Genomic DNA, 15745 nt, shown 5'->3' with positions numbered 1-15745 from the left:
GTTTCTTGAGCAGCAGATCAGCATATTAGAATGATTTCTGAAGGATCATGTGACACTGAAGACTGGCGTAATGATGCTGAAAATTCAGCTTTGCCATCACAGGAATAAATTACTTTGTGAAATATATTCAAATAGAAAACAGTTATTTTAAATTGTAATAATATTTCACAATATTACTGTTTTTTACTGTATTTTTAATTAAATAAATGTAGCCTTGGTGAGCAGACGAAACTTCTTTTAAAAACATTAAATATCTTAGTGGTTCCAAACTTTTGGACTGTACTGTATATATATATATATATATATATATATATATATATATATACATGTGTGTGTGTGTATATATATATATATATATATATATATATATATATATACATGTGTGTGTATACAGGGAGTGCAGAATTATTAGGCAAGTTGATTTTCTGATCATATTTTTTTCCCAAGCACATTTTACCAATTCCAATCCACATCAATCTTAATAACTACTATTAATATTGTTTTTAATCATTTATAAGTGATATATAATTGTTCATGAAGGCTGGAAATGAAAAATGCCTTATATTCAGGTGTGCAGAATTATTAGGCAAGTTTTCTTTTACAGGCAAAATGAGCCAAAAAAGAGATTTAACTCAGACTGAAAAGTCAAAAATTATTAAATACTCATGAGAAGGACGCAATACTAATGCAATACTAGAAATTGCAAAGTTAAAGCATGACCAAGGGACAGCAAAATGCTCATTGGGTCAGCGGGGTCAGACAAAAACAGGTGGAAAAGAAAAGACACGTTAACTGCAAAATAATTAAGAATTATGTGTGAAACCATCAGGAACCCTTTAGTCTCCAGCGCCACCATTTTCCAGAACTGCAACCTACCTGGAGTCTCCAGAAGTGCAAGGTCTCAGGATCTCAGAGACTTAGGTTAGCTAAAGAATCCTAAAAAATGACCCGCACTTGATAAGAATCACAAGCTGAAGTGTTATAAAATACATGAAGACTGGGTTTTAATAGGGCTTATAGACAGACAGCTTGAGAATGACTCCTGATGGACCAGCACCACATCCTCTTGTACCACTGTTTGAAGAATTTATCCAGAATCTGGCAGTAAGGTGTTTGAGTTCACTTTTAGTCCATCTCTTATCCTGAAATGTCTGTCTTGCAGAGATGGACTAAAAATGATCTTCCAAAACTTACTGCCAGATTCTGGAAGATAAATTCTTCAAACAGTGGTACAAGAGGATGTGGTGCTGGTCCTTCAGGAGTCACTCTCAAGCTGTCGGTTTATAAGGCCTATAAAAACCCAGTCTTCATGTATTTTATAACACTTCAGCTTGTGATTCTTATCAAGTGCGGGTCATTTTTTAGGATTCTTTAGCTAACCTAAGTCTCTGAGATCCTGAGACCTTGCACTTCTGGAGACTCCAGGTAGGTTGCAGTTCTGGAAAATGGTGGCGCTGGAGACTAAAGGGTTCCTGATGGTTTCACACATAATTCTTAATTATTTTGCAGTTAACGTGTCTTTTCTTTTCCACCTGTTTTTGTCTGACCCCGCTGACCCAATGAGCATTTTGCTGTCCCTTGGTCATGCTTTAACTTTGCAATTTCTAGTATTGCATTAGTATTGCGTCCTTCTCATGAGTATTTAATAATTTTTGACTTTTCAGTCTGAGTTAAATCTCTTTTTTGGCTCATTTTGCCTGTAAAAGAAAACTTGCCTAATAATTCTGCACACCTGAATATAAGGCATTTTTCATTTCCAGCCTTCATGAACAATTATATATCAATTATAAATGATTAAAAACAATATTAATAGTAGTTATTAAGATTGATGTGGATTGGAATTGGTAAAATGTGCTTGGGAAAAAAATATGATCAGAAAATCAACTTGCCTAATAATTCTGCACTCCCTGTATATATATGTGTGTAGATATATATGGATATGTATATGGGTGTTTCTGCAACTGCGGGCACTTTTAACTGTCCAAAATTTAAAAAAAAAAAAAAAAAAAAAATCAACCCCTGTGAATTTTAACCATCAGAGTCTGTAATACATATAAAAAGGTCAACAAAATTGCATGGAGTCATTAAGATTTTATTCTTTTATTTTATTCTGACTAAAGCACAGCTGTCAGTATCAACATCTTGGGTGATGCCTGGATAAGGGTCATTGTCATACCCAATGACACACCATTTACCAATCAACCCCTCGTTGACATCAGAAATGGTTTGTATTGCATTGACTTCCTTGGATGATGCTGATGGAGGGCTCCTGTGGAAGGCTCTGATGCACAAGCAAAGGTGACACACTGTGGGCTGAAGCAGGTGCATGGATCTGGGTTTCTGCAGAAGCAGCTCAGCACTCTCCACATGATTTGCCCAGAGACTGATGTGTGAATCTGAAAAATGTAGTATTTTTAGCAACTTAGCAGAATATTCTGCACAATTCTCAAAAAAATAAAATAAAAAATGTATGTATGTATATATATATATAATACAATTGAGGGAAATTGTAAAAACATGGCTCCCCTCTTGGTGACTTTTTTTTGAAAACCTGGCAACCCAATTTAGTTCACGCGATATTCAGCGAGATGTGAAAGTTCAGCCACTCCACGTGGGTGTATTCATGGTTCAGGGGAAGTAAATAAGTTGTTGCAGTGAAGATAGATCATACTGCTGTCAGAAATAATTTGTCTAGATTAATAACATTTTTGTTGTAAATAAAGCCAGTTAACGTAAGAGCAATCGAGCCTATTTGGTACAAAAGACATCTGTGAGATCCTCACTGGAGAGTTTGTAATGACATGCTGAGGTCCTGTCGGATTATTAATATTTTATCACGTCATTTATCCCAGTTCTCAAAATCAAAGGTACGTTTCTTAACAATGTAAAGTGTAAAGTGATTGATGAACGCTTATTTAATGTTCACCGCTAACTGTATGCTCTTCAGGGTGGCCAGATCCAATATTAAAATCCCGTGTATTTTGCATGTCCTGCAAGATGACTGAGGATTCAATCAAAGCTTTGAAAAGGCCAGCAGATGATTCACACGCTGAGACTGAGCATGAAGACAAGAAGCTTAAAACAGATCAAGATGAGAAGAAATACCCCAAGAAAAAGGTGGCCCTGCTGATGGCATATTCAGGCAAAGGGTATTATGGGATGCAGGTGAGATTTGATGTTGCAGCATTGCTTGATTTTTATATGTCAAAGAATTAATACTTATCCTGTTCATCCAGAGAAACGCAAAGAACTCTCAGTTCAGAACTATTGAGGATGAGCTGGTCACTGCTCTTATCAGAGCAGGATGTATTCCAGAGGGCCATGGAGATGACATGAAGAAGATGTCTTTCCAGCGGTGTGCGCGAACGGATAAGGTGAACACTTTAACCTGGTGCTTTGGGAAGCATTTTATTATAGTCAGAATTACTGTAGTTAAAAACCATAAAAACATTTTCACTACTTGAAATAAATGTTAACTGATGTTAAAAATGAAAGGGTCAGTTCACCTAAAAATGAAAATTCTGTCATTAATTACTCACCCTCATGTCGTTCATCTTCAGAACACAAATTAAGATATTTTTGATGAAATTCGAGAGGTATCTGACTCGTCCATAGACAGCAATTTAACCACCACTTTCAAGGTCCAGAAAGGTACTAAAGACATGACTACGTGAATACAGTGGTTCAACCTTAATTTTAATGAAGTGACAAGAATACTTTTTGACAAAAATAACGACTTTATTCAACAAAATGTGTCATTCTCTTACACTGTTTACGTTCAGCGCTTCCAGATTCTACATCAGAACGCCGGCTCAGTATTGGCTGACGCCGTTCATGTGAGCAGCACGACGCATGCAAGTGATGCTGACGCAGGAGCATTTGGCATTCGGACGTAAATACGGAAGTGCTGAACTGCGTTCACTGCGTCAACTGTGTACGTGACTGACAGGGTAGAGAAGAAATTGTTGAATAAAGTTATTTTTGTTTTGTTTTTGCACACAAAAAGTATTTTCGTCACTTCATAAAATTGAAAGTGGTGGTTATCTTAATTATATTTTAAATTGTGTTCCGAAGATGAACGAAGGTGTGGAACCACGTCAGGGTGAGTAATTGATCATTTTTGGGTGAACTAACCCTTTAATAAAAAATTTATAGACATGTTTGACATTAATTTGATACATTTTGAAGATTATTATTCTTCCTGGCTAGAACGAAGAATTGTATAATCAACAAAAATAAAAATCAAGGATGCACAATTAACATAGTAAAAAAGAAGTAAAATAATACTATACATAATAAAAAAGATATTTAAAATAATACAAAATAATAAAAAAAAAAAAAAAAAAATAATATATATATATATATATATATATATATATATATATATATATATATATATATATATATATAAATTTTTTATTATTATTATTATTATTTAAATATAATTGCTGATTTCTTCTCATTGACAGGGTGTTTCTGCTGCGGGTCAAGTTGTGTCTCTGAAGCTGTGGATGATTGAGAACGTTCTGGACAAAATTAACTCTCATCTGCCATCTCACATAAGAATTTTAGGTCTAACCTTGAGGTTTCTTATTTACATATTTCCTAGAAATATGATTTTTTTTTTTTTTAAGAATAATTTATATATTATTATTATTGCGTTTATTAATATTGTGCGCTTTTATGTTTTCATTTTCATTTTAGTGTATGTTTTTTAGTAATTTCGTTTGGTGCTTTTGTAATTTTATTTCTTTCTTTAATATTTCTATTTAGGTTTAATATGTTTTTAGCTTAGTACTTATTTTTTATTTCTAATTTTCATTTAATATTGTAGTATTTATATTTGATTTTATTTCACCTTTTTTTCTCTCCAAATAAAAAAAATCCATTTTTATTAATTTTAGTTAATATCAACCCTGACAGAAATCTGTGCATCACATTTACATCTCAAATTTGCAGGATACAAGAGAGTCACGGGTGGCTTCAACTCCAAAAACAACTGCGATGCCAGAACGTATTCCTACATGCTTCCCACTGTGTCTTTCTCCCCGAAGGACTATAACCAGGAGGACACGTCATTCCGTGTGAATTCAGAGACCCTTCAGAAGGTCAACCATTTGTTTGGCCTGTACAAAGGCACCCACAACTTCCACAATTTCACTTCGCAAAAAGGTCCTCGGGACCCCAGCGCCAAGCGCTACATCACCCACATGTCCTGCGGAGAGCCCTTTGTGAGACAGGAAGCTGAGTTTGCCGTCATCACAGTAAGAGGCCAGAGCTTCATGATGCACCAGATCCGGAAGATGATCGGCCTTGTGATCGCTGTGGTGAAAGGATATGTGGATGAAGGGGTGATTGAGAGGAGCTGGGGAGAGGAGAAAGTTGACATTCCCAAGGCTCCTGGGCTCGGGTTAGTGCTGGAGAGGGTGCACTTTGACCGCTACAACAAACGCTTTGGAGGAGATGGCATCCATGAGACTCTGGAATGGACTGAAGAAGAAGAAGCCATTGCTGCTTTTAAGGACAAGCACATTTATCCGAGCATCGTGGAGACTGAGCTCCTTGAGAAGTCCATGGTGAACTGGATGGCTACACTGTATATCCACGATTTTGAAGCCACGGCAGGAAACCAAGAGCGCAAAGTGGGTATTGTTTTGCTGGTGTGTGTGTATATATTTACATAGAGAGAGAGAGATTCATTCAATTTTACATAAAGCAAAATTACATAAGTCAGCAAACCTGTCCACTTAGGGCAGAAACCCATCTTCCTAAAAAATATAATTGAGATTAAAACAAATATTTTATATTTTTAGGAAGATAAGTTTCTGCCCTAAGTGGGAAATGTTTTGCTGGTTTATATTTATATTAAATTTATGTAAATCTCTCTCTCTCTCTCTCAGATCATTGAAAATTATTAGGAATTATAAACACTATATTTGTTGCCTTTTTTAGGACGACGACGAAGATGGAAACGCATCTGACTGAATTACTGAGATGAAGACATTCTTTTTGTTATTTTTTTTATTTTGATTTTTACTTGTGTGCTAATATTCTATTCCAAAAAATAAAACATTCTTTTTATTAAGGCTTGTTTAAGTTTTCATTTGTTGAATGCGGTTAAACAGTTTATGTCTATTTGCCAGGAGGAAAAAGTGGAAAAAAAGGTAAAAAAAAAAAAAAAAAAAGAGGCTCTATATATATATATATATATATATATATATATATATATATATATATATATATATATATATATATATATATATATATATATATATATATATACAAAGTGTGATCTAAATTCAATGCATTCACGAATCGGCCTTTGATAGAGAACTGGAAATCGGACCTGAAAACCGTGTAAAAGTGTTAAATAAAATCCCTTACTCGGCAATCACAAACCACTATGATTGGTCCAGCCTGATGGGCGCAGTGAAAAGTAACGGGTGTCACGTGATAATTATGACAATTACAGCGCTTCAAGCAGCGCTTTCGACAACAATAATAATGACAACATAATTAATAATGACACTGACTGAAAATTTTAAGTCATTGGTTTTGAGAAATGAAAAAAAGAGTGAAAAGTTCAAAATAATTAATTATTATATGGATGCAACCAGTTTATTCCTTTTCATGGTAACACCGCTGACCACTAGGGGCGACCTCACCCTTTGACAGGAACACGCCAACACTTTCTTAGAGCAACAATCATGGCGCCGTCCAGGGACAGCAACGTGAAAGGAGAAAGCAGCCAGGTTTCATATAAGAAAACTATAAATACTAAAACAGATAGCATAATCCAAAACAGGAAACATGCTAACGACATATTCGACGTCATTGAATATTTGCAGGTATTTGGTTCTTAGTTCATAGTGTAGTCTCATGAGTTCGACACGTTATGTTCAGTTCAGTTCTATAAATTAATTATATTAATCAATAAACATCCATTTTTTTCCACTTACAGTCCGAAAAGGAAAAAGAAATCATTTTCGCCACTAACGCTTGCAGCAGGATTTTCTGTGAGTTGTTAGACAGAGGAGATCTCTATGTTGGTGTGCTGCCTAAAGAAGAGGACCTCATGCATGGTAAAATACTGTTGTGTTTGTGATTTGCCTCACAAGGGATATACAAAGTTAATGTCTGACACCTGACTTTCCAGTGTATTGTTCTGTAGTTTACTAAGAGGAAAGCTTATATTTTTGTATTTTCTGTGCTTGGGTCAAGTCAGTTGTTCTCTTTCCAGGTGATCGCAGTGCTGAAGAAAAGTACCAAATATTTATGAGACACCGTTACAACAGCTGTGTGGAACTTCTGCTGGAAAATATAGGCCATGAAGCTTTCCAAGTGAAGGTGAGTGAGTAAGTTAATTCAATAAGCGTGATAAATTAGTTTTTATAAACTTTTTAATCAAGTTTACATGTGCATTTACAGTAAATCTGAATAAAAACAAATACAACTATGTATAAAAGTCTTGAGATATGCAAAAACTAACAGACAAGTGTTATTGTAGTATTATTTATTAAATAAACACTGTAATGTAATTGATTTCCATTATTTATTTATTTTCAGGAGGCGTCCCTCTGCGCCCTGATGAAGTTTGTCGCAGCGGAAGGCAAACACCCTCTCCAGAATCTGGACTGGAGTGAACACTACAACTTTCCCATGGAGCTCATGCTGGTCCGTTTCCTTTATAACAACTGATATTGATGTGTGTTACTCACTGACTCCATATAGGTATAAAGCGTCTCGCTCTCATGTGCACAGGCCCTGGTGAAGCATCTTCTCTCGGAGAAAGAGGACATGTCACTGCTCATCTCCAGGTTTCAAGAGTTTATGGAGAAGGATGATGTGCGCTACTACGTCATGAGTTCAGTACGAGACAACATAACCAGAGTCATGGAGAGAAACAAAAGGGTGAGTGTGGTGCAGTTTTTTCTATAATGTTTGCATTTTGCATGTTTTGACTTTTTGCATTTTTTTTTCTTCATATTTATTCTGTTTAGCAATTAAACAGGCTTATTTTCTAATTTAATTTTTTTTTTTTAGGCTGTGATTCCTGTATATCAGAATAATGTGTTCACACTCCTCTCAACCATCAATATACCCAGCCAAGCATCAGAAATGACCAATTTCATTGTCAGACAAGAAAGTAAGTTTGTATTGTTTACACTGGCAGTCAAAAGTTTGGAATAATTAGTATTTTCTATTATTTTGAAAGAAGTCTCGTCTGCTCACCAAGGCTGCATTTATTTAATTACAAATACAGTAAAAACAGTAATGTTGTGAAAAATTATTATTTAAAATGTAATTTGACGACACAGCTGTATTTTTTTAGCATCATTACTCCAGACTTCAGAGTCACATGATCCTTCAAAAATTATTCTAATATGCTGATTTGCTGCTCAAGAAATATTTCATTTTATTATCTATGTTGAAAACAGTTGTGCTGCTTAATATTTTTGTGGAAATTGTGATAGACTACCATTTAAAAGTTTGGGGAAAGGTTTTTTCTTAAATAATAGAAATTAATACATTTATTCAGCAAGGACACTTTAAAGGTGCCCTAGAACTTTTTTTAAAAAAGATGTAATTTAAGTCTAAGGTGTCCCCTGAATGTGTCTGTGAAGTTTCAGCTCAAAATACCCAATAGATTTTTTTTAATTCATTTTTTTAACTGCCTATTTTGGGGCATCATTATAAATGAGCCGATTCAGGGCTACTGGTCCTTTTAATTCTCATGTTTACACAGCTAATATAACCCTCAAATGGATCTTTACAAAGTGTTCGTCATGTATGCGGCATGTATGCGTCAGATTGTATGAGTATTGTATACTGTTATATTGTTTACATTTGATTCTGAATGAGTTTGAGGTTATGCTTCGTGGCTAACGGCTAATGCTACACTGTTGGAGAGATTTATAAAGAATGAAGTTGTGTTTATGCATTATACAGACTGCAAGTGTTTAAAAATGAAAATAGTGACGGCTCTTGTCTCCGTGAATACAGTAAGAAACAATGGTAACTTTAACCACATTTAACAGTACATTAGCAACATGCTAACGAAACATTTAGAAAGACAATTTACAAATATCACTAAAAATATCATGATATCATGGATCATGTCAGTTATTATTGCTCCATCTGCCATTTTTCCGCTATTGTTCTTGCTTGCTTACCTAGTCTGATGATTCAGCTGTGCACATCCAGACGTTCTGCCCTTGTCTAATGCCTTTCATAATGTTGGGAACATGGGCTGGCATATGCAAATATTGGGGCGTACACCCCGACTGTTACGTAACAGTCAGTGTTATGTTGAGATTCGTCTGTTCTTCGGAGGTCTTTTAAACAAATGAGATTTATATAAGAAGGAGGAAACAATGGTGTTTTAGACTCACTGTATGTCATTTCCATGTACTGAACTCTTGTTATTTGACTATGCCAAGATAAATTCAATTTTTCATTCAAGGGCACCTTTAAGTGACAGTGAAAGTGAAAATCACATGACATGCCAAGGATGGTAATCCAGACTCGGAATTTGTCCTCTGCATTTAACCCATTCAAGTGAAAATTACATTTTAACGTTTTTTTAAAATAGAAAACAGTTATTTTTAAAGTGCAATAATATTTCACAATATTACTGTTTTTGCTGTATCTTTAATCAAATAATTTTAGCCTTGGTGAGCAGAAGAGACGACTTCACTGTATTGTACCTACAAAACTGTGTCCCTTATAAATACCATTTATCTTTAATTTTATAAGCCAAACACGAGGACTGGAAAGCAGCCAGATTAAAGGTAAATACAAACTTATGTTTTTTTTAATTAAACATGTCTGCATTTATATTTATTCTTTCCAAAGTTTATTCTGACATTTTTTCCTGCAGGAGCATAAACGAGCTTTTGAGCAGATGTGGTTGGTGTTTCTCAAGTACAAGGTAAAACAACCCTATTTCTATATATTCTCATTACCTACTCCTTTTGTATAAAGACCTTTCCTGAGGTTTTTTGACTGTGTTGTGGGTTCCCATAGTTACCTAGCAGCATGTACAAGAAGATCCTGGTCATCCTTCATGAATCCATACTGCCACAGATGAGTGATCCCACACTGATGATTGACTTCCTGAGCGCCGCCTATGACATTGGTGAGTTCAGGGTGTAGCAGGGAATGCTTTACTTTATTTGTGCTTTCCCTTTTTATTCATAAAAACATGCATTTGATTTCTTTTGGATCGTCAGTATGTTTTTATTCCTTCCTTTAGTGTTATTGATTCTTATTTAATGCAATTAGACTCATTGGTTGTTTAGTGTAACAGGCCCAATAACTCATTGATGAAAAATGAATGATTATTTGACTATTTTGAATATATATGCATATTCTTAATTGATTGTAATTACTATTTATAACATTTTTCTGATTTTGTAGTACACTATTCTGTCTTGTGTTTGACTCAGGTGGAGCGATCAGTTTGTTGGCTCTGAATGGCTTGTTCGTCCTCATCCATGAACATAATTTGTAAGTATTAAAACCATTTCAAAGGCTAATCTCTGATCTACTTCCACACCTTCATATTTTTTTAAAAAGCAATATATGTCTTTGTTGTGTAGGGATTACCCAGATTTTTATAAAAAGCTGTACAGTCTGCTGGATCCCACTATCTTCCATGTCAAGTACAGAGCACGGTTTTTCCACCTGGCAAACATTTTCCTGTCTTCGACGTAAGTTAAATCTTAATACTTATAGTATTTTCGCTAAAGATCTATATAAGCAGTATATCAGTGTCATGTTTTGTTCTTAAATACAGTTGTAACCCGTATAATCTGATCTCAATGACAGACATCTTCCAGTCTACCTTGTGGCAGCGTTTGTGAAGCGTCTCGCTCGTCTGTCTCTCACAGCGCCACCTACAGCTCTCCTCATAGTTCTGCCATTCATCTGTAATCTCATTCGCCGGCACCCCTCATGCAAAGTTCTCATCCACAGACCCAGTGCTGCTGAAGGTATCTAATTATTATTTATTTATTTGTATTCATGTATTTTTATTTTATTTATTTGTTTAATATTAGTTACTATATAGTTATAAATAAATAAATGTATTTATTTGGTACTTATTTATTTATTATATATTTTTATTTATTTATTCATTATATTATTCACTATTTTTATTATATAAATATTTTATGTATCAATTTTATTTATTTTATTTGTATTATTTACTATATATGTTCACTTATTTACTTTATTTTTCTTTATACTTTATATATACTTATTTGTGTATTTGTATCTATTTGTTTTTCATATTCTATTTTTGTTTATTTAAATTATATAAACGTTTCATCAGTTTTTATTTATGTAACATATATATTTGTATTTATTACTTTGTGTGTATGTGTGTGTGTGTGTGTGTGTGTGTATGTATGTATATATATATATATATATATATATATATATATATATATATATATATATATATATATACATACATACATACATACACACACACACACACACACACACACACACACACACACACACACACACACACACACACATATTTACTTGTGTATTCTTGTATTTATTATTTTGTATTTATTTATTATTTTGTTTTATTTTTATTCAATTTGTTTACATTATAAATTTATTTTATCAATTTTAATTTTATTTTTATATTTTTCTTTATTTCTATTTTCTGTTTATTTTTTTGTTTATTCCATTTTTTTAGATTGTATAAATATGTATTTTATTTATTTATCCATTTTAATTATTTATTTATATAATTTTGTAATTTTATTTATCATCTTTATTTATTAAATTTTGTTTTAAATTATACAAAATGTATTTTATTAATTTATCTATCAATTTTGTAATTTATTTATTTTTATTGTTTATTTATTTTTTTTCATTTTTTTGTTTATTTAAATTATATGAATGTATTTTTTCAACAAATTCTCTTAATTTTAACCATAATTTAAAAGGTATACTGTATACAGGAACAATTGTTTTTTTTTTTTTCTGTATTTATTATAAATAATTTTATTGTTAATGCTTTAAATCAGAGCCTTGTGATGACCCGTATGTGATGGAAGAGAAAGAACCGGCTCAGTGTCATGCTCTGGAGAGCAGCCTGTGGGAGATCAAGGTAAGACCAAATCCAGGACTATTCATATTTCTACTGGTTTGGAGCTGTCCTTTTTGATTTACATTTTGACAGACTCACCATTCACAAACTCAACAATGAATTAACCTTTGAATATCTAAAAACATACCCATTAAAAAAGGCAAATCTTTCTTAGACATTACAGAAGCATTACCATCCAGATGTGGCCAAGGCCGCCATGATGATCAATGAGCCACTTTCTCAACAAGAGGAGGACATCAGTGAGCTGCTTGAGCTCTCTACTTTTGAGGTAATTAGCAACATTTATCCATAAACTACTAGAACATGATTTGTGAATTTTGATAGTGATGTTTACCCTGTGTTGTAAAATTGTTCAACTAATCATTATGCCCTCCACATTTGTAATGCAGCTAATGGAGCGAGAACTCAAGGCTGAAAGGAAGACGATACCGCTCGAGTTTGATACAGCCACAGGGCTCCTGAAGAGCTCTAGAGAGGTGCTCGGAGTGCACTTTACTCTAGATTAAACCCTCTTATTTGCAGATAGTCATTCTCTGTCCGTCTATGTTTTTTTCAAAATGTATTCTATGTATAAAAATGTTTGGGCATCAACTATGGCAGTGTTTCCCCAGTCTGAAGAAATAAACATTTGTATGAATAAGCATGTGTTGTGTGTTTTGTGGGCTCTAGTGAGTATTGCACAGACAGAATCTCTCTCTAAAATAGCAGTACACTTAAAGAGTGTATGTTTCACAGTTTATAGATTAAACCATTTCCCCATTCCCCGTTTTTTCATTGTAACCATACTTATCACAACTAAAATAGTATAGAACAATTATCTTGCATAACAAATCACATAACATGCAGGCATTATCATTGTTATTAAGCACACCAACAATAAATCCAAGCAGCATACATTAAAAGAGACAACAATAAATAATGTTTATAAAAAAATAAAATACTAACAAATAATACCAAAATGTATAAAAGCTAAACTTTGCAGGACAGCATCAGCAGCCTTTCAGGACTGAGTTTAGAACCCTGCTTTAAGGATTGAAATATTTTTTTTAAATGCTGCAAAAACTTGGAACAAATCTACAAATGTGTTAATAAAACGTACCTATAATCAAAACATTCAACCTTGTTTTGCATAAAAAAATGCCAAACGTAGCATTGTGGTATTCATAGGTGCCTTCTGTGTTGTTTCAATGCTATGCTGCTGTAGCCTGTCGTTTTGCTCCAGTCCGGTAGGTGTCGCTAATATGAACACATTCATTCCAGTACGCCAAAACACAGCAGTGGTAAATGAAGTGCTTTTCTGTTGCTGTTCTAAACTTTGCTGTCGTGTTGGGATTTTTCAGTGCTGTTTTTGCAATAATGTCAGCCGAGCGTCTCGCTAAAATCCCAGAGGTTGATTTAGATCCCAATGGTGTCTTCAAATACGTCCTCATACGGGTTCACAGCACAGACGATGATTCATATGTTGATATTGTAAGAGGATACGCATGGGCCGAATATCATGGTAGGGATACATTCATGTGTTTGAATGAATGACAGGAGAGACATGAGGAAGAGTGTGCACAGTTATTTGTGAATATGTCAGAAAATACATTTTAAAATAGCATTAAGGCTGTAGTTCAACGTCAGCTGACAAATACTTTCGCAGATTTTGTTTAGGGGGAATATTAAATCGCTTAGTTTTGATATAAATTTGAGTAAAATAGTATCTATTATTGAATTACTTTGCATGTTTTATATAAAAGAATAGTAGTGTTTCTTAAACGAATCTGTTTTTTAACATCTTTTAAGCGTACGAATCGTTCTTGTTCGCATATATGCGTTGCCCCGCATTTTTCAGTTTTATTCAGGTGACACAATAATATTATTTCAAAATATTATTAATATAATAACCCAAGAAGGCAGTTTTCACCTGCAGAAATGGCCAATCAGCGTTTCTTTTTAGTGAACCGATTCAAAAGATTCACGTCACTGGAATGAATCAAAATCCTCACCAGATAGAATATTCAGCATATTGACTTGTGATTGGTCCAATTTTTACGTCTATTTGCATAACAAGGTTGTGATTGGCTTTTTCTTTCTTACATCTATTTACCGATTATTTTACACTTTTTTTACAACAAAAATACAATGATGAACATCAATATAATTACATTTATTAACGTATTAACTGCAGTGAAGCACTTGAGTTAGTATAAATACAAAATAGTTTATTACCATATCATTGTAGACATGTTACAGTTTTTAGGAACTTTTCACTGCACATTTGATAAGAGGTCAAACGTTTCTTTGTGTCTACCTACAAAACATTCATAATGTTGTATCTCCTCAAGCTGATATCTATGACCGTGTGGCTGGAGAACTGGAGAGAGGGGGAGGATTGGATTGTGAGTGTCTCGGAGGTGGAAGAATCAAACATGACTGTGACGCAAAGAAGATCCACGTCTACGGTTATTCAATGGTATGCATGATATTCCCGTGATAAATGATATATCCTTTGCTGGAAATGATCCAGTGATCAGTTCTTGTCTTTTTTTATTCCAGGGATTCGGGAGAGCAAACCATTCTGTTTCCACAGAGAAGATAAAAACCCGTTACCCAGACTATGAAGTAACCTGGGCAGATGAAGGGTATTGAGTGGGTTACATGGGCAATATGACAGCTCAGTAGGAGGACTCGATATTCTAGGACTCCTGATGTGCCAAGGCTGAGAAAGAACAGAACTCCTAGTATGTTTCTGATATGGATGGGTAAAAAACGTTTACTCTGAAACTAGAGGAGAGGTCATCCTCATTATTTTTGATTGGTTTTTAACTTCATGTGTACATTAACACATGGCAACAAAGAGAGAAGAATGCACTTACGTTTATGACCATCGGTCTTTAAATGGCAAATATAGGAAATGATGAAATAAAGCACAGAACAGGTTAGTGGGAAAGGTTAAGTACTTCATTCAAACCATAAAATGTTATATAGTGCAACAATGACATCCTGAAATGATAATAAAATGCTCCTATAAATTCCCTTTTTTTGTCATGTATTTAAAATGTTGGGATTCAACCTGCTATATCAAAGTAAGGCAAAATTTTCATTAAGGGAAATTACTGTGCTTAACTACAACATATAAAATGAATCTTGTGATTTAATGATTTCTAAAGCAACATACTATAAATTTGGACCCTCAAACCTGATCCGGAGGTTGTAAACCTTGCCTGATAAACTTGATGATCCACTTCACATCTGTTTGTCAGCATTTTTATTAGAAGATGCCATTAGGATATGCAATAACTTTCTTGACTAGAAACATTATTACATAACGACATCCTGAGAATGTTATTAACAGCATCGTCACCACTTTGTTTTTCATTTTCAAGCCTGATGATTAAGAATCAAAAACTTCTTGTAACCATTGCATTTAAATTGTTTAGTGCAAATGAACAGAAATGGATTGCACAACAACATATTTAATAAATGAATTTATGTTTGTCTCTAGTACTGCATTTGCTGCCTCTTTTCATTTTATTTTTTGTTTTTTTGCTCATCTGTGAAGGCTTACTGACCGAACCCTAGAAATGGTTTACAATATGCTACTGTTAGTAAGACCAGAATGTGCCG

At 33.9% G+C, this 15745-nt stretch overlaps 3 protein-coding genes across 6 annotated transcripts; all 3 read left to right on the top strand.

Moving 5' to 3' along the window:
- The first annotated feature begins 2581 nt into the window (after window positions 1-2581).
- Window positions 2582-6085, top strand: pus1 (pseudouridine synthase 1). Of its 3 annotated transcripts, none has more exons than XM_048167014.1 (6): window positions 2582-2867; window positions 2998-3165; window positions 3237-3374; window positions 4470-4572; window positions 4960-5642; window positions 5953-6085. In XM_048167014.1, exons 1-6 carry the CDS (start codon window positions 2802-2804, stop codon window positions 5983-5985), a joined length of 1191 nt encoding a protein of 396 aa, XP_048022971.1. In that variant the 5' UTR covers window positions 2582-2801; the 3' UTR covers window positions 5986-6085. The 3 variants fall into 3 exon arrangements, with proteins under 3 accessions (XP_048022971.1, XP_048022974.1, XP_048022972.1); XM_048167017.1 differs by having other exon boundaries at window positions 2582-2871; window positions 2957-3165; XM_048167015.1 differs by having other exon boundaries at window positions 2584-2867; window positions 2948-3165.
- Window positions 6086-6648: 563 nt separating this feature from the next.
- On the top strand, window positions 6649-12773 carry noc4l (nucleolar complex associated 4 homolog). Of its 2 annotated transcripts, none has more exons than XM_048165919.1 (15): window positions 6649-6848; window positions 6962-7082; window positions 7241-7347; window positions 7567-7674; window positions 7762-7911; window positions 8044-8146; window positions 9754-9791; window positions 9881-9931; window positions 10027-10138; window positions 10449-10509; window positions 10602-10712; window positions 10831-10994; window positions 12051-12133; window positions 12288-12401; window positions 12523-12773. In XM_048165919.1, the coding sequence occupies exons 1-15, from the start codon at window positions 6708-6710 to the stop codon at window positions 12637-12639; spliced, it is 1581 nt and encodes a 526-aa protein (XP_048021876.1). In that variant the 5' UTR covers window positions 6649-6707; the 3' UTR covers window positions 12640-12773. The 2 variants fall into 2 exon arrangements, with proteins under 2 accessions (XP_048021876.1, XP_048021878.1); XM_048165921.1 differs by having other exon boundaries at window positions 6651-6848; window positions 9757-9791.
- A 599-nt stretch (window positions 12774-13372) lies between these two features.
- On the top strand, window positions 13373-15622 carry phpt1 (phosphohistidine phosphatase 1). Its single transcript, XM_048165922.1, has 3 exons — window positions 13373-13634; window positions 14464-14591; window positions 14675-15622. The coding sequence occupies exons 1-3, from the start codon at window positions 13418-13420 to the stop codon at window positions 14765-14767; spliced, it is 438 nt and encodes a 145-aa protein (XP_048021879.1). The 5' UTR covers window positions 13373-13417; the 3' UTR covers window positions 14768-15622.
- The last annotated feature ends 123 nt before the right edge of the window (window positions 15623-15745 follow it).

Source organism: Megalobrama amblycephala, linkage group LG18 (genome assembly GCF_018812025.1).
Source record: "Megalobrama amblycephala isolate DHTTF-2021 linkage group LG18, ASM1881202v1, whole genome shotgun sequence".
Lineage (NCBI taxonomy): Eukaryota > Metazoa > Chordata > Actinopteri > Cypriniformes > Xenocyprididae > Megalobrama > Megalobrama amblycephala.
Note: the sequence above shows the minus strand (reverse complement) of the source record. Positions and strands in the feature narration are given on the sequence as shown.